The sequence below is a fragment of the Sinocyclocheilus anshuiensis genome, unplaced genomic scaffold (assembly GCF_001515605.1).
Source record: "Sinocyclocheilus anshuiensis isolate Anshui unplaced genomic scaffold, SAMN03320099.WGS_v1.1 scaffold1051, whole genome shotgun sequence".
Classification (NCBI taxonomy): domain Eukaryota; kingdom Metazoa; phylum Chordata; class Actinopteri; order Cypriniformes; family Cyprinidae; genus Sinocyclocheilus; species Sinocyclocheilus anshuiensis.
In genome coordinates this window covers 361303-386438 of record NW_015546234.1, presented here as the reverse complement: position 1 = coordinate 386438, position 25136 = coordinate 361303, and the positions used below count along the sequence as shown (strand labels likewise).

Below are 25136 nucleotides of genomic sequence, written 5' to 3'. Positions count from 1 at the left end.
ATTAAAAAAATATTTCAGAGAATATTCTCCAAACCTAAATATATATGTTTTTATATATATTTATACACTACTCTTCAAAGGTTTGGGGTCAGTAAGATTTTTTTATCTAAGATATTAATAATATATTCAGAAGGTATTCATTAATTTGATCAAAAGTATCAGTAAAGACATTTACAAAATATTTATATTTTAAATAAACACTGTTTTTTTTTTTTTTTACTTTAATTGCTTTCCCCATGAACTTAAGAAGTACCCCAGTTCATTATTATTTTATGTGTCTTTACAGATCTGAACTACTGCGGCACGCACCATCCCTGCGTCAACGGCGGGACCTGCATGAACTCTGAACCTGATGAATATAACTGTGCCTGTCCTGAAGGGTATTCTGGCAAGAACTGTGAAATAGGTATGAGATGGATAGAGGATTCAGTAAATAAAAGAGCTACAGTGTGCACGGAACAATTAATTATATGATGTGTAGATGGATGGATGGATGAATACAAAAACTATGCATGTATGGATGGATGAATAGAAAAAATTATGGATGGATAGATGAATAGAAAAAACAATGGATTGATGAATAGAAAAATGATGGATATATGGATGGATGAATAGAAAAAATTGATGGATGAATGCATGGATGAATAGAAAAAACGATGGATGAGTGGATGGATGAATAGAAAACGATATATGGGTGGATGAATAGAAAAAATAATAGATGGATGTTGGGTTGAATGGGTGGTGTTGAGGTGGATGGATGGACTAATTGATAAATGGATGGATTGATAAATGAAAAATGGATAGACTGATGTTGGGATGGATGGATAATAAATAGAGGATAGGTTGATTGATAAATGGATAGAAGGATGGATGGATAGATGGATGAATAGATAAATGGATGCGTGGATGGAAAAATGGTAGATTGATAAATGGATGGACTAATACATGGATAAATGAATGCATGGATAAATGAATAGATGGATGGATAAATGGATTGATTTATAAATTGATAAACAGATAGATAGATGGATGGAAGATAGGAAAAAAGATGATTAGATGGAAAATTGGATGGATTGATGGATGGATGGATGGAAGGATTAGAAAAAAGATGGATATAGGGATGTATGAATAGAAAAAAAATTGATGAATGGATGGATGGGTGGATGAACAGAAAAAACAATGGATGGATGTTGGGTTAAATGGGTGGTGTTGGGATGGATGGATTAATTGATAAATGGAAAAATGGATAGACTGATAAAAGGGTGGATGAATGGATGGATGGATGGAAAATAAATAGATGGATAGATTGATAAATTGATTGAAGGATGGATGGATGGTTGCATGGATGGAAAAATGATAGATGGACTGATAAATTAATGGACTAATAGATATATGAATGTATGGATAAATGGATAGATCGGTAAATGGATGGATAAATGGATTGATTTATAAATTGATAAATGGATAGATTGATAAATAGATAATTGGATGGATGGATAGATAGATAGAGCAACAAATCATAAAGTCAGTTATGATGTTTTATCAGTGTCTTTTCTGTCTATATTTATGACGCATTGTTGTGTTTTTGCAGCTGAACATGCGTGTGTTTCCAACCCCTGTGCGAACGGAGGAACATGTCATGAAGTCCCGACCGGATTTGAGTGCCAGTGTCCACCAGGCTGGGAGGGACCCACTTGTGCTAAAGGTGCGTAAACCTTTCGTGCACCTTCCTGTCTGACTGTTTCCAGGCTCAATCTGTTCAGTCTGGAGACCTAGTTACAGACCTACACTGGAGCACAGACACCCGTCCCCTCCCCAACATGTGTCCAGATGCTGAGGCCAGTGTGCCGCTTGGATGCTTGTCATGCTGGGATGTGTCAAGTATATGGCAAGGGAAGCCGGTCTTGTATCTTGGCAGCACAGCGGGGTCCCATCGCATGGCGAGCATAGCTTGAGCTCTTACGGGTCCCGGATTAGAGCCTGGTGATACCCATCACTGAGACAGGGGGATTTGCATAATCTGTCTGCACTTTGAACCAGCATTTGGCTTCACAAATTGAGAACGCAGTGTGTCATGGGTCGCCCTTCCTTCTCCACCCCTCCCGTTCCACAAAGCATCCCATTTTAGCACCACAGAGCTCATATTTGATCGGCTGCAAATGTGTTTCTCTCCTCCAGGATGCATTGCACTGTATACATCATAATGCCTTGCCCTACTTTGAATCGTTTTTAGTCAATGTAACTGATCCTTTCTCTAGCATGCATGTGTGTGTGTGTGTGTGGTGGGCGGTGAATAGCCTGGACACACATGCTGGGTGTAAAATTGCCCAGTTTGAATGTTTATATACATGAAACTGAAAAACACTGTTTTTTTTTTTTTTTTTACTTTATTCAGTTTTCAACATAGATTATAAACATTTTTTTTTGAGCAAATCAAAATGATTTCTGAAGGATCATGTGACAGTGAAAACTGGAGTAATGGCTGCTGAAAATTCAGCTTTGCTTCCCCGAATTAAATAACATTTTATAATATATTCAAATAGAGTTTTTTTTAATTGTTATATTATATTATATTATTATAATGGGGTCATTTAAGATATATCGTTTGAATACAAGTCTTAATATCTTAAGTAAAATGATCTTGTTTTAAGGATGTTTTGTTAGTAGATTTGTTTGTTTTTTTTGTTTTTTTTTTGCTGTGTAATAGTCACTGATCAGGAAGTCAAGCAGACTGGCATCGTTGTGACTGTTAGTGTTTCAAGCCAGCAGACTGTTCAATGGGCTTAATGGTGGTGGGGTTACACAACAAGATCTCAGATTTCTCTGCTCCTCTCCTGCTGCTCTACACTTCCAATCTCCTTCTTTTCAATCTCCCAATCTACCAATTGTCGACAAAATCTCCCAATTCTTTCTTTCCCTCACTTTCACAGATGCAAATGAGTGTATGGGGAAGCTTTGTGTAAATGCTCACTCTTGCAAAAACATGATTGGTGGATATCACTGTGACTGCTTTCAAGGATGGGCCGGACAGAACTGTGACATCAGTCAGTATCTCCTCATGCTCCTCTCCTCTCCTTTCCTCCATCTTTAACAGCATACACTATAGTGGCACTCAGGGTTTCCTCTTTGGACACTTGATATCCTGTGGGGTTCTGCACACTGTATATTTTGTCTTAGGCTTTATTTACTGTTGCATGCTGGGTTATTGGTTGTATCTCACGTTTGTGTTGATTGTACTAACATTTCCATCCTCAGCGCACTTACCGAGCTCATCTAATTTGAGTTAATTGCACGTCTTCAGCTGTCCCTAACTGCTGTCATGATTTCCTCCACTTAGCCATTGATTAATTGCTTCATTTACTTTGCCCATGACTGCAGATCTCAATGGCTGCCATGGACAGTGCCAGAATGGAGCAACATGCAAGGTATAGCCTTTACAATTCTTCGTTTACTTTAGCATCTCAATTAATTGTGTTATTTATATTTAGTGTCATATTATTTGTGTCTGTGCAGGAGCTGGTTCATGGAGGTTACCACTGTCAGTGTCCTCCAGGGTTTGTGGGCTTGCACTGTGAAGTTTCAAGGAACAAATGTGCCAGCGGTCCTTGTCAAAATGGCGGCCACTGCCATGTCATTCTGGACAGCTTTGTTTGTGAATGCCCGCCAAACTATGCAGGGATGCTCTGTGAGGTGAGAATCTTTACTGTTTATACTGTTTAAAGACATTGCTGTAGTGCAAAACCGCTTTTTTACAGATAACTTTTTGTCAGTATTGTTCAGCACGATGGTTTATTTATTTATTTATTTTTTGTTTTGTGCCCAGATGTTTTTTTTTTTGTGGTTTTGTTTTGTTTTGTGTTTTGTTGTTTTGTTTTGTTTTTAGTTGGAATTCATCTGTTGGTTTATAATATTTGTGTCTGTGCAGGAGCTGGTTCATGGAGGTTACCACTGTCAGTGTCCTCCAGGGTTTGTGGGCTTGCACTGTGAAGTTTCAAGGAACAAATGTGCCAGCGGTCCTTGTCAAAACGGCGGCCACTGCCATGTCATTCTGGACAGCTTTGTTTGTGAATGCCTGCCAAACTATGCAGGGATGCTCTGTGAGGTGAGAATCTTTACTGTTTATACTGTTTAAAGACATTGCTGTAGTGCAAAACCGCTTTTTTACAGATAACTTTTTGTCAGTATTGTTCAGCATGATGGTTTATTTATTTATTTATTTTTTGTTTTGTGCCCAGATGTTTTTTGTTTTTGTTTTGTGTTTTGTTGTTTTGTTTCGTTTTTAGTTGGAATTCATCTGTTGGTTTATAAACATTTAATGGATACAGAGGGGCTCAGTCTTGATTAATTGGTGACATTTAGTAATACAGATGGTCACTTCACCATTCATACTTTGCTCACAATCTCGTTCGGCAATGCTAAATTGGTCGGCACCCTCCTTGTTGCGTGTATGTATGTTTAAAGCCTTGGTGTAAGGCAGATCAAGCCTGCTATTCTGCCACAGGTGTGCCAGGGTAACTAGAGCAGGGTTTGGGTGGAGGGCTGGAGTATTTTTTCTTCATGTGGCCATTATTGCTGGTCTGGAGCCAGTTTAAGTCTAGTGGCAGGCTAAAGATGGACTTCCATAGAGGTGCTGGAAGCTGGTCCTGAGCCAGTCTCAGCTAAAAATAAGTTGTAGTGAATGAGGCAACTCTTCTCTTGGCCTCCTGGCCGCCTGCCCACAATCAGCCCGGGAAAGAGAAGGCCTTGATTTTCATGTTATATTCATGCCTGGCATGCCATGCGATCACATTAGACCATACTGTCTGCAGTCTCTTGGAGAAGTGAGACTATATTAGGGAAGCTTTTGATCTGGAAGGGCTGGTTTCAGTGCAGATGCACATGAGGCTATATATAAAGCTTTGATCTAGTATTGACATAGAATCTGACATGTTTTGATATGGGATTAGATCTCTTTAATTGAATTAAATGTCATTAGAAAAAATATGTGATTTACAACTTTTAGAAGCAGTAATGCTTAAACCACTATATGAAATCCTCAAGTCACTATATATCTTCTAAGATCTGTTTCCTTTTGATAATCAGCTTTAGATTAGTATTTTAAAATTATAAGTTGACCAGTTTTGACTATTTAACATACCACTGTTTGAAACACATCCAACTGGGTTTGTTCGTCGGATCCAGTACAAATGGCTGTTTATCTCTTACATCTGTCTGCTCTAGCAGTTTAATGTATCTTGATACAGTCTGGTTTGCAGATGCTCCTCTTACATCACTGCCTGTGAATAAGTGCTTTGTGCAGGCGTTTCGGCTTCCAGTATATACAGTACAATGTATATCCCTAATAAAATAAATTCAGCAGTCTTAGAGCTCGGGGGAACAGTGTTATAGAACAAACTAACACCTTACATGGCAGCTGGCAAGATGTGTACTTTAGAGAGGTTGTTTACATTCCAAAAAGGTTCAACTCCCTAGAAATGTATTTGTGAGAAAAATGGGAAGTTGGGACATTGAGGGACTCATAGAAAGCTGCAGAAACCTACATTAATCAGTAAACATTATTGGAACAGGTGTTTGTAGTAGAGCCCGACCGATATATCGTTTTGCCAATATTATCGGCCGATATGAGCCTGTCGCCGATATATCGGTATCGGCGAATATGCCGCCGATTTATGTATATATATTCTGTTTATGTATATACTGTATTCTATATATAGTACCAGTCAAATGTTTGGACACACGAATGGGAAAGTGGCCAAACTTTTGACTGGTACTGTACTATAATATACACAAAGAATATCGGCCGATATATCGGTATCGGCCTTTTTTACTCCCTGATATCGGTATCTGTATCGGCCCCAAAAAACCTATATCGGTCGGGTTCTAGTTTGTAGTGAGTTTTTCCCTATATATTATATTATATTATAATATATTATATTATATTATATTATATTATATTATATTATATTATATCAAAATCTACAATAAAACAGTAATATTGTGAAGTGTTGATTTAAAATAACTGTTTTTTTTTTTTTTAAGTGTTAAAAAATATCGTATTAGGCTGTCAATTTAACACATTAATTTAGAAAAATTATATAAAAATACTTTTTTTAATAATACCCTTGACCCATAGAGAATTTGACACAGCATCCTAAAAATGTGGCACCCATGGCGAGAGACGTGATGCAGTGGGTAAAGACATCCATCTGCTTGTGTCCTAGACCGTAGTTAACAAATAGTGAACGTGTCCTAAGACTACCTCAGACAGATTGGCAAAGTCAATTGCAAAATGATAGATTGCTGTGGACTGAAGACCAGTGATATGACTTATGGTCAAAAAAGCCTCTTCTAAAGCCACTTTTGAATAGAATAGAATAGAATATAAGTTTTTTTTTTATTATATAAAATGATGTAACATTTATATTAAATATGTTAACAAATTAGAAGAATTATGAGTTTCTGTGTGAATTAGAAATTAATTTCTAAGAATATTTACCAGAACAAGGCCAAGTCGAGGTAGAAGGAGAACTAGATGTGCAAAAGTGTTCCTCGTCCCAGCTGAATATGCTCCGTAAGAGCGGAAGGATGTCTAAATTTAGCTGCACAGTTTGTTTTGATTGGTCTCTTGTGTGAGTATAATGGTGCTGTCTCCTTTAGCTGTAGGCTTATGGGAGCCTTCCACAGCTTACCTGACTGTTTATCCCTATAGTTTAAGAGGACTGGCCTAACTCATTCACTAAATCAAGCTCCCTGTCTAATTTGAAGGTGGAGAGTCTCTCTCACCCAAACCCCTGTGAATCGAACCCCTGTCAGAATAAGGCTTTGTGCTACAGTTTGCCTGGTGACTTCTACTGCGCCTGTCCTGAAGACTACGAGGGCAAGACATGTGAAAACCGCAAGGACCACTGCAAGACAACCCCTTGCCAAGGTACTGCCCTTCCTGTTCTGCTGCCGACCGAGATGCAATAGCCACAGATGACCTGCTTTTGTACAGTAGTGCACAATAGTTCACCTTAACAGGCGTCTGATCTTATTCCCACTTCTCTTGTTTTCTCATTCCCAGTGATTGACAGCTGTACAATAGCTGTGGCGAGTAACAGCTCAGATGGGGGTGTGAGACACATCAACTCTAATGTGTGTGGTCCTCATGGCCGCTGTATCAGCCAGCTGGGCGGCAACTTCACCTGCACCTGTGAGCTCGGCTTTACAGGAACCTACTGCCACGAGAGTGAGTCATACTTACTGTTTCACCATTTTCCCTTTTTTAATCATATTCCTGTGATGCCTGTTTGTCCTTGTTTGTTCACTTCTTCATTAATTTTGTTTATCTTATATTGTAGATGGGTAATTGACGTGACTTTTCAAGCAATTTCAGCAGATTCCTGTGCTATAATTCCCAACAATTTCAAGCAAAACTTGTCCAATTATTTTTTAATTGTTTTAAAAATAATGAAAATTTTTGAGAAAAAAAAAATTTTGATATAACAGTTCTTTTATCAGTAGTTGTAATTATTGATTTAATAATTTTATAAATAAACTTGTATTCATTAGTTACATAGTGTATTTGAAAATTAATTTGTTATAGGTACCACAAGGCCAATTAAACTGAAAATATTTTATATATATATATATATATATATATATATAATAGCATCTTGGGCATCAATGGATGCAATAACATCTGACCATCTGTACAAAATTCACATGATCAATTTTATTGGATTAAGGACCTAAAAATAGTGCAGAACCATAATTCATTGTTTATTTAATTTCATTTTGTTGAAAACATGGTTTATTTCCATTTTAAAATTTTATTTAAATTAAAATTTTAAACTCCTGAAGTTCAGTCAGGTCTTTTGAACCCCATTGTATTTGTACATTTTGTCCTAAAATCTTGATGTTCATTGAAATTTTATATATCAACTACCCAGATGTAAACGACTGTGTGAGCAATCCGTGTCGAAACGGAGGTACCTGCATCGACGGGATCAGCTCTTTCCAATGCTTCTGTCCGGATGGCTGGGAGGGTGACCTTTGTGACCTCAGTGAGTGTCTGTCTTCATCTTCCTCATCATCGTGATCTTCTTTACATTCAGTATCTTACCTTTCTCACTTGTATTTCTGCACTCAGATGTGAACGAGTGCAGTCGGAGCCCCTGTAAGAATGCCGGCCGCTGTGTGGACCTGGTCAATGACTTCTACTGTGAATGTGCCAATGGCTGGAAAGGAAAGACCTGTCATTCACGTGAGTTACCGCTCCATGTTTTATGTCAAAATACTCCCTCTTTTCCTATTATATAGTTTAGCTGCATATGTTAACTGACTGGTAATATTTTGAGTCCTTTTTTGTGTCTTTAGGTGAAAGTCAGTGTGATGCCACCACATGCAGTAATGGAGGGACCTGCTATGACCACGGAGACACTTTCCGCTGCGCCTGCCCTCCTGGATGGAGAGGAAGTACATGCAACACAGGTGAGTAGACCTCTGCGAAAGTCCAGTTTTCATACTCCGTTTATTCACAGTTGGTTTTCTTAGACTTTTTGAACCACTTGCATGAATATAATCACATCAGTCCCTCTCAACACAGTCAACGTTGCAATCCTGCATTCTCACTCTCTTCATATGTGCTGTATAGTCAGTTTTATATTGTATTATGGTTACTGACTTAATTTATATAAATTGTCCTTTACCATTTCAACCGTTTAAAAACATTAAACAAAAAATGTCTTTTTTAAATGCCTATACAGAAAATGAATCCAAAATATTTTTCCAAATAAATAAATAGCACATACATTTGTGAATTATATGCATACATAAAATGCATATATTAAATATGTGTTTATGTGTGTGTGTGTGTGTGTGTGTGTGTGTGCGCGTGTGTATAAATATCAGTCCCCAAACACTTTTCTAATAAACATCTAATATAATTAGTATTATACTTTTTTCAGTTTTCAGTTTTATATTGTATCATGGTAAAAAAAAATGTATTTAACAGAATGTAAATAAAAGTACACAGTCAGTCTTCTATCTTTGTCTTTTTTGGCTTCCGGTTCATTTTGGAGCTGGTTCATTTGATTCAAGACTTGAAACCTTACAGAAACCTATACAGAAAATGAATGTGAAATTATTATATTTTTTTTTAGTAACACATTATGGCATTTTCTTCAGACCCCTTAGCTATTGGCCCTTGTGGGACCCTAATTTGAGGTATACTAGTCTACAGAATCACTTGCTCACTTTCTGTAACTTTCCCATTTGTCTTTCTGCTTCAGCAAAGAGCAGCACTTGCGCCTCCAGCCCCTGCCTGAACGGAGGAACATGCGTGGGTGGTGGTGACACGTTCACCTGCATCTGTAAAGACGGCTGGGAGGGGCCCACCTGTGCTCAGAGTGAGTGAATTCCCCCATTCACTATTTAGCTGCCAGTGCATGTCTGCATACCACTGAAAGCAAATATCATGATCCACAGAAGTGTTAATTTACATTCGATCGATGCGCAAATGCCTTGCATTGACTCTCTCTTCCTCTCTTGTAATTCATTGCAGACATCAACGACTGCAACCCTCACCCCTGGTAAGAAGACCTATGTGGCTCTGCAGTTGTTCCTCTTCTTTTTTACTCTATTCTGCCTGGGGACGCCAGTAGATCTGTTGTGCCCTCTGTTTGGGCCGACCCTCCCCTTCCCTGTACAACATAGACGGCTAGGAATAACCCTTCTAATATGGCTTTCTGCCCTATTCCACCCTGTTGTTCCTGCCCCGCTAACCCCCATTCTCTGCGAGCGGATGCACCGAGGGGAGGGGTTTGTAGGGGGACGTTGGTTGTAAAGACTGGAGAAGATGTCCCTAAATCCCACAGCTCAGGAGACCCCGGGCTGGTTTTAATGGGGACCACAATAGAGCCAATGGCCCTAAAAGAGCACCCCCAGCGGTGAGGGGAGGAGGGGATGGACAGGCTCTTTTTCTCCCAGCCTGCTCTGTCCTCCTGCCTTTCTTCATCGCTGACCTGGGAGCAAGGGATTTGGGAGGTGGGGCAGAAGAGGGGGTGGGGATCCCAGCAAGGAGCCACTGTGGGGATTTGCATCTGAAAGGTGCCAGTATCCCGCATCCCGCTTCTTCCATCTCTCTTTAACTCTTTTCTTCCCCCTTTTTCCTGCCTTTCCTCTTCTATGCATGTATATTGGAAGTATCATGTCAATCACTGAGGCGAAGGTGTCCCTTTGGGCTGATAACCTCATTGTCCTCGCGTCTCCTTGCAGCTACAATGGAGGAATCTGCGTGGACGGGGTGAACTGGTTCCGTTGTGAATGCGCCCCTGGATTCGCTGGACCCGACTGTCGTATCAGTGAGTATCTTGAGGAGGAAAGAATAGGGATGTATAGAAAGAGGGTGCTGGTGGATTACCGAGCATCCCGTGCCCTTTGACCTCCGCAGGGGGTCAAAGGTTAGCCATGCCTCACAAAAAGACAGAGGAGATCAATTATTCAACCAGTGAAAAAATTCTTCTTCTTGTGTCCATTTATGGCTCTGACGTACTCTTTAAGAATTCCATGCATTTCCCTGGCCTCATTTTCTGAGGTGCAGCCATGGGAACGCCATCAATCCTGACACTTTATGTATTGATTTCAAATCACAGTTTTAGCTTTCCTAACCATTTGACATTTCTGCCCTAGGCAGTAGGTGTATTGATGCGAATGCATGTTCTCTTTGCTTCACCAGACATTGATGAGTGCCAGTCATCACCCTGTGCCTATGGTGCCACCTGTGTGGATGAGATCAATGGCTTCCGATGTGTCTGCCCACTCGGTCGCACCGGACCTCAATGCCAAGAGTGTAAGAGTTATTGTTTAATCATTAAATCAGTCAATCTCTTTTCATCTCTCAGCTTGCTGATATTGAGAAATGGACCTTAAAGTCCCCATGAAATCATGTGCTTTGCTTATTATTTCAAAGTGAGAGCCTCAAATATAGCCAGAATGGTTTATTTACTTCACAGCCATGAACATTAATTCTGCTTGTTAGTCGGAAGCAGTTGGGACATTCCCTCTCTAGAGAGCATTTGATTGGACAAAAATCTCTCTAGTGCAGGATGAGTCATAAATATTTTTTGTATGTTTTCTGGAAAAGAAACAATGTACATTTTAAATGTATATACTACTGTTCAAAAATTTGGAGTCGGTAAGATTTTTAAAATGTTTTGAAAGAAGTCTTATATACTCACCAATGCTGCATTTATTTGATAGAAAATACAGTAAAAATACAAATATAAAACAACTGTTTTCTATTTTCATATATTTTAAAATGTAATTTATTTCTGTGATGGCAAAGCTGAATTTTCAGCAGCCATTACTTCAATGTCATATGATCTTTCAGAAATCATTATAATACGGTGATTTGTCGCACGAGCATATAGATAAGCTAAAAGCTAATAGATGTGGATCTAAAGCCACAAAACAGGGAATATGGTTCCTAAGGAGTGAACGACATGAAAGGCAGGCGGCATCGTTCGTAAGAGCATTGACCTGGCATCATGTGACTTAGATCATTCCAGACAGGAAAGGGATCTGCTCCTAATTTAGAATTGGCCCCAGTCTTACGGTGTTTGTGTTTGTGTTTGTGTTTGTGTTTGTGTTTGTGTTGTGGTGCAGTCATTGGCACTGGGAAGACGTGTCACTATGCTGGACTTCAGTTCCCGCATGGCAGCCGCTGGGAGGAAGAATGCAACACTTGTCAATGTGTCAACGGCAAAGTGGAGTGCACCAAGGTAAGTGCCTGAAGAACACATGTCAAAAATGTATTTTTTTCTTTTTATGTATATAAATAAATGAATTTGTTAATGAAACTTTCTCAGGTGGTGTGTGGCAGGCGGCCGTGCCTGTTGCCAGGGACGCCAGGGCGAGAGCTTCACTCCTGTCCAGGAGGTCGAGAATGCCTGGAGCACAACTTCCTGACGTGTCTCTCTCCCCCTTGCCACCAGTGGGGGTTTTGTTCAAGCCCTGAAGCCACCCTGACCCTCCAAACCAAATGTGAGCCCAACTCAGTCTATCTGGACAAGAGCTGTGCTCGCATCACCCTTATATTCAACAGGGACAAACTACCCACAGTAAGTATTCACCTGTAAGTTGGTGTTTTGTTCCATTACACAAAAGCCCTGTGGTGGTACCATGGTACAAAGATGGTATCAGATGGTAATACCACACTCAAATAAATACCGCCATGGTGAGCATAAGAGACTTTCAAAAACATTCAAATCTTCCCGACTCCTAACTTTTCAATGGTAGTCTGTCCATAAAATCATGGTATTACCAGGGTAACATGATCACATAGAAGACATAGCAGTAACTTAACTTTAATATGACAATAGTCTTATCCCAAAAAACATTGGTATATTTCTGAAAATTTTCATAATACCTTAGTACTTTGGTATTGTAGTTGTCCAAATATGTCTAAAAATTCCAGAAAATGTGATATTACCAGGGTACCATGTCCACAAAGCAATGGTAGTAATGTGGTACTTTGGCATTTCCAGTAATCTGTCTGTGTCCAAAAAATTTTATATTACCAGGCCACAATGTCTAAAAAAAAGGTGGTAATGTTATATGGTACTGTACCTTTTTGATCCTTCTCCTAACGTATTTACATTATGACCCACAATATAGTGCTGTTTCTGAAATATTCTTCTAAGTACGCACTGTGCATTCTAGGGAACAACAGTGGAGAACGTCTGCTCAGAGCTGAGGTATATGCCTGCCACGCGGAGCCTGGCGAAAGATCGCACGCTGTTGGTTCTTTGTGACCTCTCCTACAAAAACCAGGACGCAGTAGAGGTGGCCATAGTAAGTACATTTTGAAGACCCTCGCTTTGTGCACCAAGGGAGAGCTTTCTATGCTCGCACATTTTAAATTCATGAGTCCTTCGCACGCCTGTACCCTTCACACAGGGATGTGTGGGCCCCTAAGATTTATTATCAGCAGAATAGAAAGTCAAAACCATGGGGGTTCTGGATACTCTTCGCACAAATCTGTTAATGGATGCAAATTTGATTTCCTCACCAAGTCGAGCGCAGTTCCTCGAAATGCCCGGACGCCCAGAGCAATGCCAACCGGCCCCCTCTTCAAACCAGCCCATTATGTTGTAATGAGATTCAGTTGACTGACCAGCAGCGGGCCGTACTGCATTGCAGCATTCCCTCCACCCACACGGAGAGTGCTGGAAACGGGCTTCAGCGCATCTCACACAGCCTTAGGATATACACTTTTGTCTTTAGACAAATAAATGTTGCACAACCAAATAAGCTTGAAATAACAAAAACATACTTGGGTAATGATATGAAAATTAATATCTTTGTGCTGTCAGGCAAGTTTTGTGTAATTTGAAGCCGTGTTTCCTGTGTTCAATGAAACATTTTGCCTTACGGAAGTTGCTTACAAATAGTGGTTACCTACAAATGCATCCTTTATCCTCGATCAGATTACACTAAATCCCTGCAGTGTTGTAACAAGTCAATAACTGAAGGCCCATGTTTAACTGTCCTGACTCATTAAAATGGAACCTGTAGGCAGGAACTTTGAACAGCTGCAGGTTTTTGCATGTTGAAAACAGAATAGAGTTGAAATGATTGAGTCAGCTGCTTTTTGGATAAAGACCGCTCTCGTTTTAGTAATTTTACTGAGCGTCTGTACCACAATACTTGTATGATGTAAACAAATTTGAAACATTAGAGTTGTGGTGTGGTTTAACATTGTCCACTGGTTCCATCACAAATGAAAAAGGATTTGTATTCTAACATTGTTTATTAGAATTAATGTATTTTTCATTAAATAGGTGTTGCTATATTAAACGTTTAAAAGACTATTTTTGCTAGCTTAGCTACTTTGCTAGCTTAAAAACATCTTGGTGACAAATCAGAATTTTTAACAATGGAGAAAACATTACAGAAAACCAAACATTCTGGTTAACAAGACATAAAATCGGATGTAGAAGATCAACAAATACGGGATTGTCAAGTGTCAATGCAGCAATGCCCCAAAACCTCACATTTACAATAAATAATTGTTCTTTGTAGGTGGCTTTTATTTGGAATCTTGGCCTCATATTACATGTTTGGGATACAATCTAAACCATATTTAATCCCCATTATTTATCCTGCAGTCGTTCCAGCAGGACGAGCAGCCTAACCACAGTCAGATCCAAGAGGCAGCTAGTACCATAGTCAGCACGCTGTCCAAGCGGCACAACAGCACCGCCATGCTTGCCGTCATCGAGGTCAAAGTGGAGATGCCGGTCATGTCCCAGCCAGTGGGTGAGTAGAGCAGGGGCCAACTGGTCTTGATGCTAAAGCCAGCCTTCATCGCCTGACCGAGTGTCAACCCCACCAATTAGTGCAGCTTAAATGTCTTTGTGAGTCACAGGAGGAAGGGTACCGAGAGGATCCAGCAGTTGTGGGCAGGAGGCCATAAACCTGTGTGACAGTCATATAACTCCTCCGCAGTCACCTGTCACTCCACAGCAATACATTAATTAGAATGATGGGACAAACTTAATGATTTTTGGGTTAAGACAATTATAAATGGGTTTTAAAAAAAGGAATAATATTTGAAACCTATAGGAATTAAAGCCAAATTATTCAAGACCTTTTTCTCAATCATTTCAGTTATGTAATGTAACATGGTCGATATTAAAAAAATATACTATTTTGTCTAATAAAAAAAAATCTAAAATAATTCTTGTCAATAGCTAATGATTTTTTAAGTGGCTTCTTATCTTAAAAATAATTTATACATTTAATTTTAATAATTATTTTAGAGTGTTTATTATATTTATTTTTGTGAATACAAAATAGTGTGATTTATTTTATTTTATTTTACTTTCACTATTTTGACTCAAATCATATCGAAAAATTGATGTATTGCGTGTCCACAACTAAATATCTCATGCTGGCCCATCGAAATATCTATTATTTAAATTCTGTTGTGGCCCATACCACTTAGATGATGGTTATTTTTGTTGTAATGTTATGGCTAATATTATACTATTATTATACTAATATTATGGCTAATATTACAAAATATATACTATTTTGTCTAATTAATAAAAAAACTTGTCAATAACAAATGAGTGTTTAAGTGACTTTTGATCTTAAAAATAATTTATATAATTATATATTTGTTTTAGAGTGTTTATTGCAGTTTGTATTAGACAAAAGTGTTTACATATATTTATATTATATATACACACCATTTTATATTATACATGTACACATTATTTTGTCTTGAATAATATTGAAAAATTGGTGTAATTAGTGTCCACAATTAAATATCCAATGCTGGCCAATTAAAATATCCACTATTGACCATTACTGATAAATTAAGTGAGTTATATCGGCCAATAAAAAATGTTTTTGTTGTGCATCCCTACTTTTTGTTCATTATTTTCCTCCTTGGCACGAGTCCCAGATTTGCCGTGTCTGACTCGACTCTCTTTCCATACAGACTACCTGGTGCCTGTGTTGTGTGTCATCTTGTGCATACTCTGGGTCTTCTGCGTCATCGTCTGTGTGTGGTGGACCCGTAAGCGTCGAAAAGAGCGTGAGAGGCGTGAGCGCGTGCCCACGGAGGAGAGCGTCAACAACCAGTGGGAACCGCTGAGGCCCGTGACGCGGCCGCAGCACAAGGACAACCGGGACGCGCAGTACGAGCGCACCAAGCTCATGGACTCCCCGGATCGGACCTGCACAAGCGGGGAGGACGAGGAGGAGATGGAGGAGGAAGAGCTGGAGCTGGTTGAAGAGTGGTGTGGGACAGAGGGGGGCAAGGGTCCCATCCAAAAGTACTCTAAACCTGCAGCACGGACCAAGAACGGGCTGATCTGCACCATGCGGAGCAGCGGTAGTGGCGGCTGCAGCAGCCCTTCCCTCAAAGCACCCTACTGGACAGGCTTCAGCCCAAAGGACAACAGCTGTAAAAATGTCAATAATGCCATCACCGGCCAAGAGCACAAAGAACATTGCGTATGAGCTCCGTCGAGCAGGATGAGGAGACCAAGGCCATCTCAGAAACGGGAGTTTTTCCCATGTGTTATTTTTATGTTTGACTTCTTCGAGATGTTTTGAGGCTGATAAAGTGGCAAATTTCTTTCGTTCCTTTTTTTATGTACAGAGGAAGCAAATTATATTTCTTTATAAGGAGGCGGTGAGAAGCCGTTTTTTTGTTTTCGGAGAAAAAAACTGCTGGATTAGGAGCAGGACTAAGGAACTCGTGAGAGAAACCGTATAAAGACTTTTACGTTGTTGTTTACAAATGGCTGTGCTTTTGGTTTTGTTTCGAGTGGCCCAATGTCGGTGCAGACCACGTGCGGGGGGTGGGGGACGCTGGCTTCGGGGGATCCCCCTTCAACCGTTCATCTGTTCTCCTTCCACGCCTGCCTTACCGAGCTCGTTGTCCGTGAGGAGGGCTACGGTGCCTATAAAGTGGCCTTGTTTTTTCTGTCCTTTCTGTCATCTTGGCTGAATGCTCTTTAAAAAAAATGGATTGCTGTATTTTGAGTCGGTCGCAAGTGCCTTCAGACAAGCCCCTCGGTTTCAGGGTCTCCTGACCCAATAGATCACGACAAAGAGGAGAGGCTGGTCTTAAGAGCAGCTCCCATATCACCATCAAGGTATTTGTTTAAACAAAGACAAGAGATCTGTAAATATGTGTATATAATAAAGGAGTCGCTGTGTATATTTGAATTTAGTAACTTAAGTCACTTTTTTATTATTATTATTATTATTATGATTTAAATATTATGATTATTATTGTTTGTTTTTTTGTTTTACATACCATTCCTTTTATTTATGCCAGTTGATATGGCATGTTTTGTAAGATGTATACAGCGTCCCAGTCAGAACAAAAATATAATCAGAGATCATCCTATTATGTTGTTGGTTTTTGTTTTCACTAGACACCTATACAATCGTGTGCTGTATTGTGGCGTGTGTTCGCCTTCTTGAAGACCCCTATTCCCTTTCCACACCTGTCCTTTCTTGCTGAGCATAAAACCATGCTGCTTGTTTCTTGTAAAAATGCTGATATGTCAAAATTATGATGTCCAACTGTTTTCTCCTTCTTTTCTGTTTTTGTTTGTTTGTTTGGTTGGATCTAAACTTCATGAAGGGAGCAATTATGTTGTAAAGCATTTGTACTCGAGGTACCAGCTCAAAGAAATGGATTACCTCAGAAACGGCTGGCTATGATTTGATTTCTTTCATCATGATGTTAAATATTAGATTTCGTTTTTTTGCTTATGGGAAGATAACAAACGTTTAAAACTGTTCCTGAACAACTGGTTCACAATCAAGTGCAAGCAAACAAGTATAAATAAGCAAGTTAAGCTCAATGTCCGTTATGGTAGGGAAATGGGGTGGAGCTGGAGGAGAGTTTTCTTGTTTTGTTTTGTTGTTTTTTTTAAGATGTATTATTATAATTTTGTTTGTACAGGAGAATTGCTCTGAAAAAAAGTTATTTGGTTCATTTAGTGGAATTTATGTTTGTTCTTAGAAATAAATCAAACTATTTATTAAAGCATTTTATAACAATGTGCTCAAAAGAGCCACTGTCTGCTGGTGTTCAGTACTAAAGGCGCTCGTCTGAGTTTGTGGTAAGTCTTTTCATCATATCGTATTACCAATACAACAAAATAATCCCCCTTCCCCTTCCCCTGCCAGAGGTGAGGACGACTCCGGATCGATACAGGAACTCGTGCTTCCAGTCGAGATGCTACTGACAGGAAGCAGCCAATGGTAACTGGTCTCCTGTTCTCGGCTGACTGCTGGCTAGCCAATAGACGATGGGTTTCTCGTGGCTTCATCTGGTGTGAATGTTTTATGAGAATGCTTATGATGATGCAGTGAGTTTGTTATGGTTTCGTTCCACAAGTAACGGGCTTTAATGGAACGGAGGCCTGGAGTTGTGTTTCACATCACTCACAATACCATAGTGTTTGGGTTTAGGTGTCTCTTATGGTGTAAGTGAACTTGGGTCGTAGAAGTAAAGTGGGGAAAAAGTACTTTGTGAGATAAGGAAAATCCAGTGAAGAAGAGGAGACCAGCGCTGTTGGGAGCTGTAATTAATGAGGGTTTGATAAATGTTTTTAATGGTAAATGGCCTAAATGAAATAAACTAGCAACCCTGTTGTTGCATCCCTTCTTAGATATTCTAGGGAAAGCATTGTACAAACAGTGCTTTCATATACCATAAACTTACTGCATTTTTGTGTGAATGTCGTCACGCCACAAGAAAAAATAACAAGGCAAAATCTTTCTTGACCTGATGATGTAAAGCTTTACTGCTCTGGGGTCATTCCTGTTGAGAAGTAGATTTTCATATCCCTGTCAAATATGTCTTAATATATGATACATTATTAAAACATTACACAGCTTTCTTTAATCACAATTATTTGAACATAAGGTGAATTATAAGTTATTTAACCCATTTGAATTGAACAGATGTCATTTTTATCATGTCACTGGCAAAAAAGACACATATATATATATATATATATATATATATATAGCCTGTTTCTTAATTTCGTTTTGATATGCATTAAAACCATACTTGTTTTTATCTAATAAATTTATAGTTTTCCCCCATGTGCCTCAACATCAGTTCATCCCGTTAGCCTGTCTCTTGATTGATTGATTGATTATTTGCAAAGAAAAAACAGCACTGCAAATGCAAACAACATAAAATGAAAAGGAAAGAAAATTTACAGATTTTACAGTATGGTCAAACTAATTAAGAAAGACTTTAAACCTGCATATTCAAACCTAGGTAAAATGTTAAGAAATGTGTCCTTGTTAAAAATACATTTGTAATGCAAACAAAGAAATGAACAGTAAGTACTGTATATCAGCATTGTTACAGTCAGAAAAAATAAATAAACATTTCATTAAAACATTTCATTCACAATTTCTAAAAGGAGATATATAACTTGTTTAAATTCTACCAAAGGGAACGTATCTGATTGCATTTATACAATAAATTAAGTTGGAAACATCAGCAAATGTATACATTTGGCAGCCAGTTGGGTATATATTATGCAGTATCCTAAGATGTACTGATCATATTTTGTCAGAAGTGCAGTATTTTTTCAGGGAGTAACTATGCTAATATCCACTTTCTCTAATGACACCATACTCCAGGAAGTGACATCACTTTGGAGGCAAAACAGCACAAACCTAAGTAAGTATTAGCAGTGGATCTGTCTGATGTTTTCTGTTGGTTTGTCTCACTGTAGAACATTAATCCTGTTACACTTTGCAGAAAACTTTATGATAATATTAGCATTTCGAAAAATGGTTAAAAATATCAAAACTTCCTTCAGTTCAACCCCCTCATTAAAGCTAATAATCATCAATCCTACACTGAGCAATGCTTAACTTTAGCTGTTTATTTCTATCCTCTTAGGAATTCTGACTACTGTTAATGTACACAACAAAGTTACAGCATTTAAAGAGTATGTAACAGGAATGAGACAATACAGTCACACCAATTTCTTTAACAAAGACTTTATTAGGCTGTGCACGAGCTTCAAATATACTTGAGCTTCAGGTATATTTTTAGCATTTAAAAAAGGTATTTATTTGTACTTATCTTGATTTTATTAAACGTCCAAAAAAGTCTCACAATAACTTTCAGGGTGTAAAAGTAAGGCACTTATTATCTTGTGTCTATTAACTATGTATGGACAAAGCATTCAGTGTGATCCAACCACATATAACATTTCTAATAACTTAATAACAGTGTATATTTACAATTTAAAATATTTGTTTTCTATAGGGTGATATCAGGTAAATTGGGACACTTTTTGGTTATTCGCTTGGGACACTAACAAAAAGCCCATGTATGACATTTAACTGTGTTATATGATTAATAAGGACTGTTTTTAATATTTTTGTGTTGAATTGATGTAATAAAATATAATTGTTCAGGCCCTACAGGTTTTGAAACATTAGCTGCCCCACATTTTTTGAGATAGCAGTGTTCAGGTAAAATGGGCCGGCTGATCAGCAAAAATGGGCCAGTCAAACTGCAAAGTGAAATAGAGACATTTCTGATAAAACACATTTAATTTTATAATGTAACAGTGTAACATTGCTATTAACTTACATTAGAACATCAGTTTGAATTACATTAAAACAAGTAGTGTTATGGCAACAGTTTTTAAGTTAACAGCCAATGACTGCAAAGAATTTCGAAGAGAAGAGGTAAGACACTCAAACCTTTCAATCAATTTCATTAATAAAACATAAATTTCATAAAAAAAATTAACAATAACTTGAACAACTAGTGTGTGTGTGTGTGTGTGTGTGTGTGTGTGTGTGCGCAATCTGAAGGTTTTTCAAAAACAGTCTTGACAGATAAAGCCGTCATCATCAAAAATGCCATTCTCGTCAACCACATACTCTTCAACACACATAGACATGCCTCACTAACATGCACAAACAAACATAGTCGAGCACACATAAACACACATCACATACAAACACATATAGAAGGTAAAATGTGAAAAAGGTAAAAATCCGGATTATTTAGCAAAATCGGCATTTTATCTCACAGAGGCCATCAAGACATTGGTTATGAATCATTATTTTTAATTGTGCATTTGTTTTTTATTTATTTATCAACCTTATTATTGAGAAGTAAGATTGGATATGTCAGGCCACTCAGCTTGATTTTTTCTGGCCTGGTCTCAAAATGAGGCATTGTCCTTAGCAACCTCAGACCAATAAAATCATTTGCTAAATATCAAGTACTGTTTTGGCAAGTCCGACTCTCTAACCATTAGGCCACGACTTCCCCATATATATATATACAGGGCTCGAAAAATTTCAAGATCCCTAGTAGTCCTTCGGGCAGATACAAATAAAAGAAATTTCTCCATGCAAGTAAACTAAGGTGTTGCCTGTGTATTTTAATCACGATCCAAACAAAGATGCTGCATACATGTTATTTATATTGTAAAATTGTGAAATTTGAAACAAAAACAAAATGGTATGACTTTGCTTTGTGATACGTCACAAAAATCTGAACGAAACAAAAACAGCAGACGGGCTGAATGAGACGCAAATGTCACTCTCTGACAGCAGGTGGCGCTTAAACAGCAGGTATTTATAGGCTGCTGCCCCTTTAAGACCGAATGCACGGATCCAATATAATGATGCCCGTGCGATTTCTTTCTCCACTTTTTACGTTAATTTACATGAAAATACTTGCCGAGATAGTTATTTTGAGATAATTGTGTATGTATGTGTCCATTCAAGCGAAAGAGGAATCAATTATGTGTTCCTGCTCTGCCTGAAACGCCTATGTATGTGCGAACTGAACTCTTCATGCGCATGAATGGTTTAAAACAACTGAATGTTTAAATTGGTAAGACTTAGAAACACATGTAAATGATAAACATAATCCGTTTCACCCATACAAGCTAGTGAACAACACGAATCAAGGAAGGGATGTTATATCACTATTCAAGATAGCCCGTCGGGCAGGGCAGTGATACATTTTGGTAGCCCGACTGGAAAACACAATAGCCCCGGGACGCCAGCTAGCGATTTTGCGAGCCCTGATATATATATATATATATAGGAGTCATTTCTTTAAAACTTTTGATCAGTAGTGTGTGTGTAGGCTATATTTATTTATTAATTTATTTCAGAATCTAGCAAATTATGTCACAGTATCTGACAATACAGTAGCTTTAAATAAACACCACCAAAGGTCTGCTTTGTTATAAAATGTAGAATCTTGCTTAAAAATGTCTTGCAGTATAACCCTCTTGTTCATATAAAGCACCTTTAAACTGATGTGTTTTTCACAGGCATGAGGGACCTACATGTGTGATGGAGTCTATAAAGTTGCCCCACGTCTCCCCGTACAAGAAGGCTGCATGTGGCTGAAAGCTGATACCAGATTCCTGAGGTGTTTCTCAGCAGTCAAGGATGTCTGACCCACACACATTTATAAACATTTTGTGCCTGTCATGACCCGAACGAAAGGTACTGTATGTCCATCTCATTCAGCCGTCAGTCTGTCAATCAGCCAATTTGACTGATTAAAGTGCATCTCCCCTTCAAAGTATATGACAATATGACAGGTTCCTACAAGATCTTTCCAAATGTGCCGAATCAAGAAACTGAGAAAGTCCAAACTGTACAGTTTGACTCGTGGTTTCGTTGAGCCTTTAAGGAGATGACAGAGTTGATCTGAAACTGAAACATTTGGCTTTACAGCATTAGGGAATAGTATGTTGGCCAATTTAAAGCCTGTGCCTTCAATAATAATTCCTCTTGGCTTTTCATATCTCCCCTTTAGAAGAAAAAAGTTTGTAATTGGTAACACTTGACAAATGCCAACATAGACGATTTACTTTTGCAACTGCCAACTTTTTGGCGCCTCACTGGAGTTGGAGGATTATTCTTGTCTGGATTTAAAATGGCTCAGTTGTTAGTATCCAGTCTAATAATTTATGCAGGTGGATTTGATTTAAACATTTCTTTTGTTCTTTGCTCGCCGTCTAGAGGATCCACATTTTAACTGCCAGCCAACTCTGTTGGATAGTGTTTTGTTACATGAATAGAGTGCATTATTATTATTTAGCATTATTTTAGTTAAATTAGTTTTAGTAATTTTAGTACTTGAACTTAAACTTATTTCATTTAGTTGACAGGGCAATATTTCCAATTTTCTAATTATTTATTATTTATCAAATTTTTTTGTAAGTTTTAAGTTAAGTTTTTCATCTAATATTTATATTTTTATTTTACTCCAGCTGTATTTTATTTACTGAAAATTATTTTAAATAGTTTTATTCTTAGACAATTACTGGATGTAATCAATTCTACTTATTCTGTACTGTATACTACATACTGCATTGAAATTGAATTTTTGTTTCTATGCTTTTAATCAACATCTTTACGTCAATCATTTTATATTTTTCCATCATTTTTAATTATATTACATCATTCACAGTGCCTCAAATGTTTGTAGTTCATTGCCTTATTAAAGACATGAAGTGTGCAGTTTTGTCTGATTTTCAAAAACTTTTTGAAATGCTTTTTTCTCCAAAGTTTGTAATGTTGCAGTTCAGCAGAACTTGTCAGTTTAGTTCACGTCTATAGAACTTTTAAATAAATATTTTTTAATCCTTATGGAAAAAAAGCATGAGAAAAATACTGCCAGGACCAAAAGTAGGAAGTAACTGTTGCTCTATGTACAACTGCCATCGTCGTCCACTGATGGACAGAATCATTTGCTCGTCTTCTGTCTGGTGGGTCAGATCATTATAATTTGATCAAAGGTTGTCACTCAACCTGCTGCTGCTTTGGCCTTTAGAAGAGTGTGATTGGGATGTCAAAGCAGTGAGGTCATTCCAACAAACCCCAGGAGAGCAGAAAATCCTCATCACATGGGTGTATGGATTCAGATAACACAATAAATCCAGCACAATAAAGTCTGTATGGCAGTATAGGACATGAGGAATACTCATGCGTTTGTTGCTGGGACAAAATGTACCAAAATTGCATAACAAGCTGTATATCTTTAGGCCTTTCCTCACAGCGCTTGTGACCTGTGGCACAGCAGTTCTGGCCTGAAGCCAGTGGTGGCAATTGACCCAACGGGAGTAAATGGGAGTTGGGTTGTGCACCAAGATGCTGTTTGCACCTCTTTTGGATATGAACAGTTGCGTTACAGTAGTGTTTTTAGGTCGGTAGTGTTCATTGCGCTTCCTGTGGATGTTCTTGTGAACTTGAATAAGCCAAATCACTGACATTACGAGATATTTTAAGCAAGTAAATCACCACTCATTCATCGGTGTGCATATTCCACACTACCTCCATCTAGATATGGGATGGAGCAGATGAACTCCACCCAGGGGCCTATATTCCAGCAATGAGGCATGGATTATGCGGCAAGGTCTCATGGGTAAGGCTTTGGCAGCACGATAAAGGTCATGAGCCCCCATGCAAGCAACACCCCCTCCATACAAGATCAAGAATCACTCCCATGGCAGGAACTGTCATCATGTGTCTATGTTCAGATTCATCTAGTGCAGCTCAAGGTTTTCTGCTCTGATCCAGTGAAATTGTGTATGTTCACTTGATAAGACACATCATTGGCCCAGTTTTTTTGTGTCTCACAGTGTTAGAGGCTACTGGGAAATTCATCATGCTGCCAAGGACCAGCTGAAATGTTATTGTTGCAGTAGAAGGTGAATTTAAAAAGGAAGAAGAGTGCAGGCCAAATGCCCTATCCTTGAGAACATGCTGAGTTGATCTGTTGACTTTGGGATGACTTTGCTTCCTCCAACTCAAAGCCAGATCTTCCTATTTTCATAGTCAGCTGACATTCAAATAATGCTTTTCTCAGCTTGGATGGAATAACTGTTGACCACTGTCTCGGTGACCTAGAAACCAAAAAATTCCCACTGACATCAAAGAGAGGACCTGCCAAAAAATACACATTCATACAGATTCACCTCTCAAATATCCACAGGCCCTTGCTGCCCATGGACATCAAACAGACTTGAAAGAGACTTCTTGATCCTGATGGGACTTATTCATTGTTCAAGTTCCCGTTCCTGATTCCATTTTCCTTCAGTTTTGTGTCTCTTTGCCTATAATGTCAGTATCGTCACTGTGTAGACTTTAATAACATAATTTTAAGATGTTAATATATTAATTAAATTAAAAAATTGTGGTCAACTTAAAAAATAAAATAAAAAATCCATACCTGTTGATAAGGGAATGCAGATGTAAAAATGATATTGTAGGTTTTCATTTACATGATTCTGTAGATCTGGATGGAAGCATTCACATAATTATAACATGATTCACAATGTTTTCCTTTGTGCACAAAATCTCATTGTTTCTTTGTCACAGCCTCATTTTAAAGAACACTAAGCATTTGCATAGATTGCTTTATTGAGTTACCAATATCTGTATCAGATTGCAAGTGGGATTGTTGAAACTACCCATATAACATATATATGAAACATTTCAACAGTGCTTATAAATGTTACCCGCAAAAAACAAAACAAAAAAAAAAACACAGAAAGGTTAGAACACAACTTGGTAAGATTGCATACCTTTCTCAGATA

At 38.3% G+C, this 25136-nt stretch overlaps 1 protein-coding gene across 1 annotated transcript in view; it reads left to right on the top strand.

The window, feature by feature from the left end:
- LOC107701453 (protein jagged-2-like) overlaps nucleotides 1-18536 on the top strand; it is a 34632-nt gene extending 16096 nt beyond the window's left edge. The window contains exons 7-23 of the mRNA XM_016503456.1: nucleotides 2931-3044; nucleotides 3379-3425; nucleotides 3514-3690; nucleotides 6766-6928; nucleotides 7064-7228; nucleotides 7932-8045; nucleotides 8132-8245; nucleotides 8359-8472; nucleotides 9273-9389; nucleotides 9545-9572; nucleotides 10258-10343; nucleotides 10718-10831; nucleotides 11647-11762; nucleotides 11850-12101; nucleotides 12703-12834; nucleotides 14151-14301; nucleotides 15491-18536. Of these exons, the coding sequence (XP_016358942.1) occupies nucleotides 2931-3044; nucleotides 3379-3425; nucleotides 3514-3690; nucleotides 6766-6928; nucleotides 7064-7228; nucleotides 7932-8045; nucleotides 8132-8245; nucleotides 8359-8472; nucleotides 9273-9389; nucleotides 9545-9572; nucleotides 10258-10343; nucleotides 10718-10831; nucleotides 11647-11762; nucleotides 11850-12101; nucleotides 12703-12834; nucleotides 14151-14301; nucleotides 15491-16014 (2528 nt within the window). The 3' untranslated portion in view covers nucleotides 16015-18536. The remainder of the gene's footprint in view (nucleotides 1-2930; nucleotides 3045-3378; nucleotides 3426-3513; nucleotides 3691-6765; nucleotides 6929-7063; nucleotides 7229-7931; nucleotides 8046-8131; nucleotides 8246-8358; nucleotides 8473-9272; nucleotides 9390-9544; nucleotides 9573-10257; nucleotides 10344-10717; nucleotides 10832-11646; nucleotides 11763-11849; nucleotides 12102-12702; nucleotides 12835-14150; nucleotides 14302-15490) is intronic.
- The last annotated feature ends 6600 nt before the right edge of the window (nucleotides 18537-25136 follow it).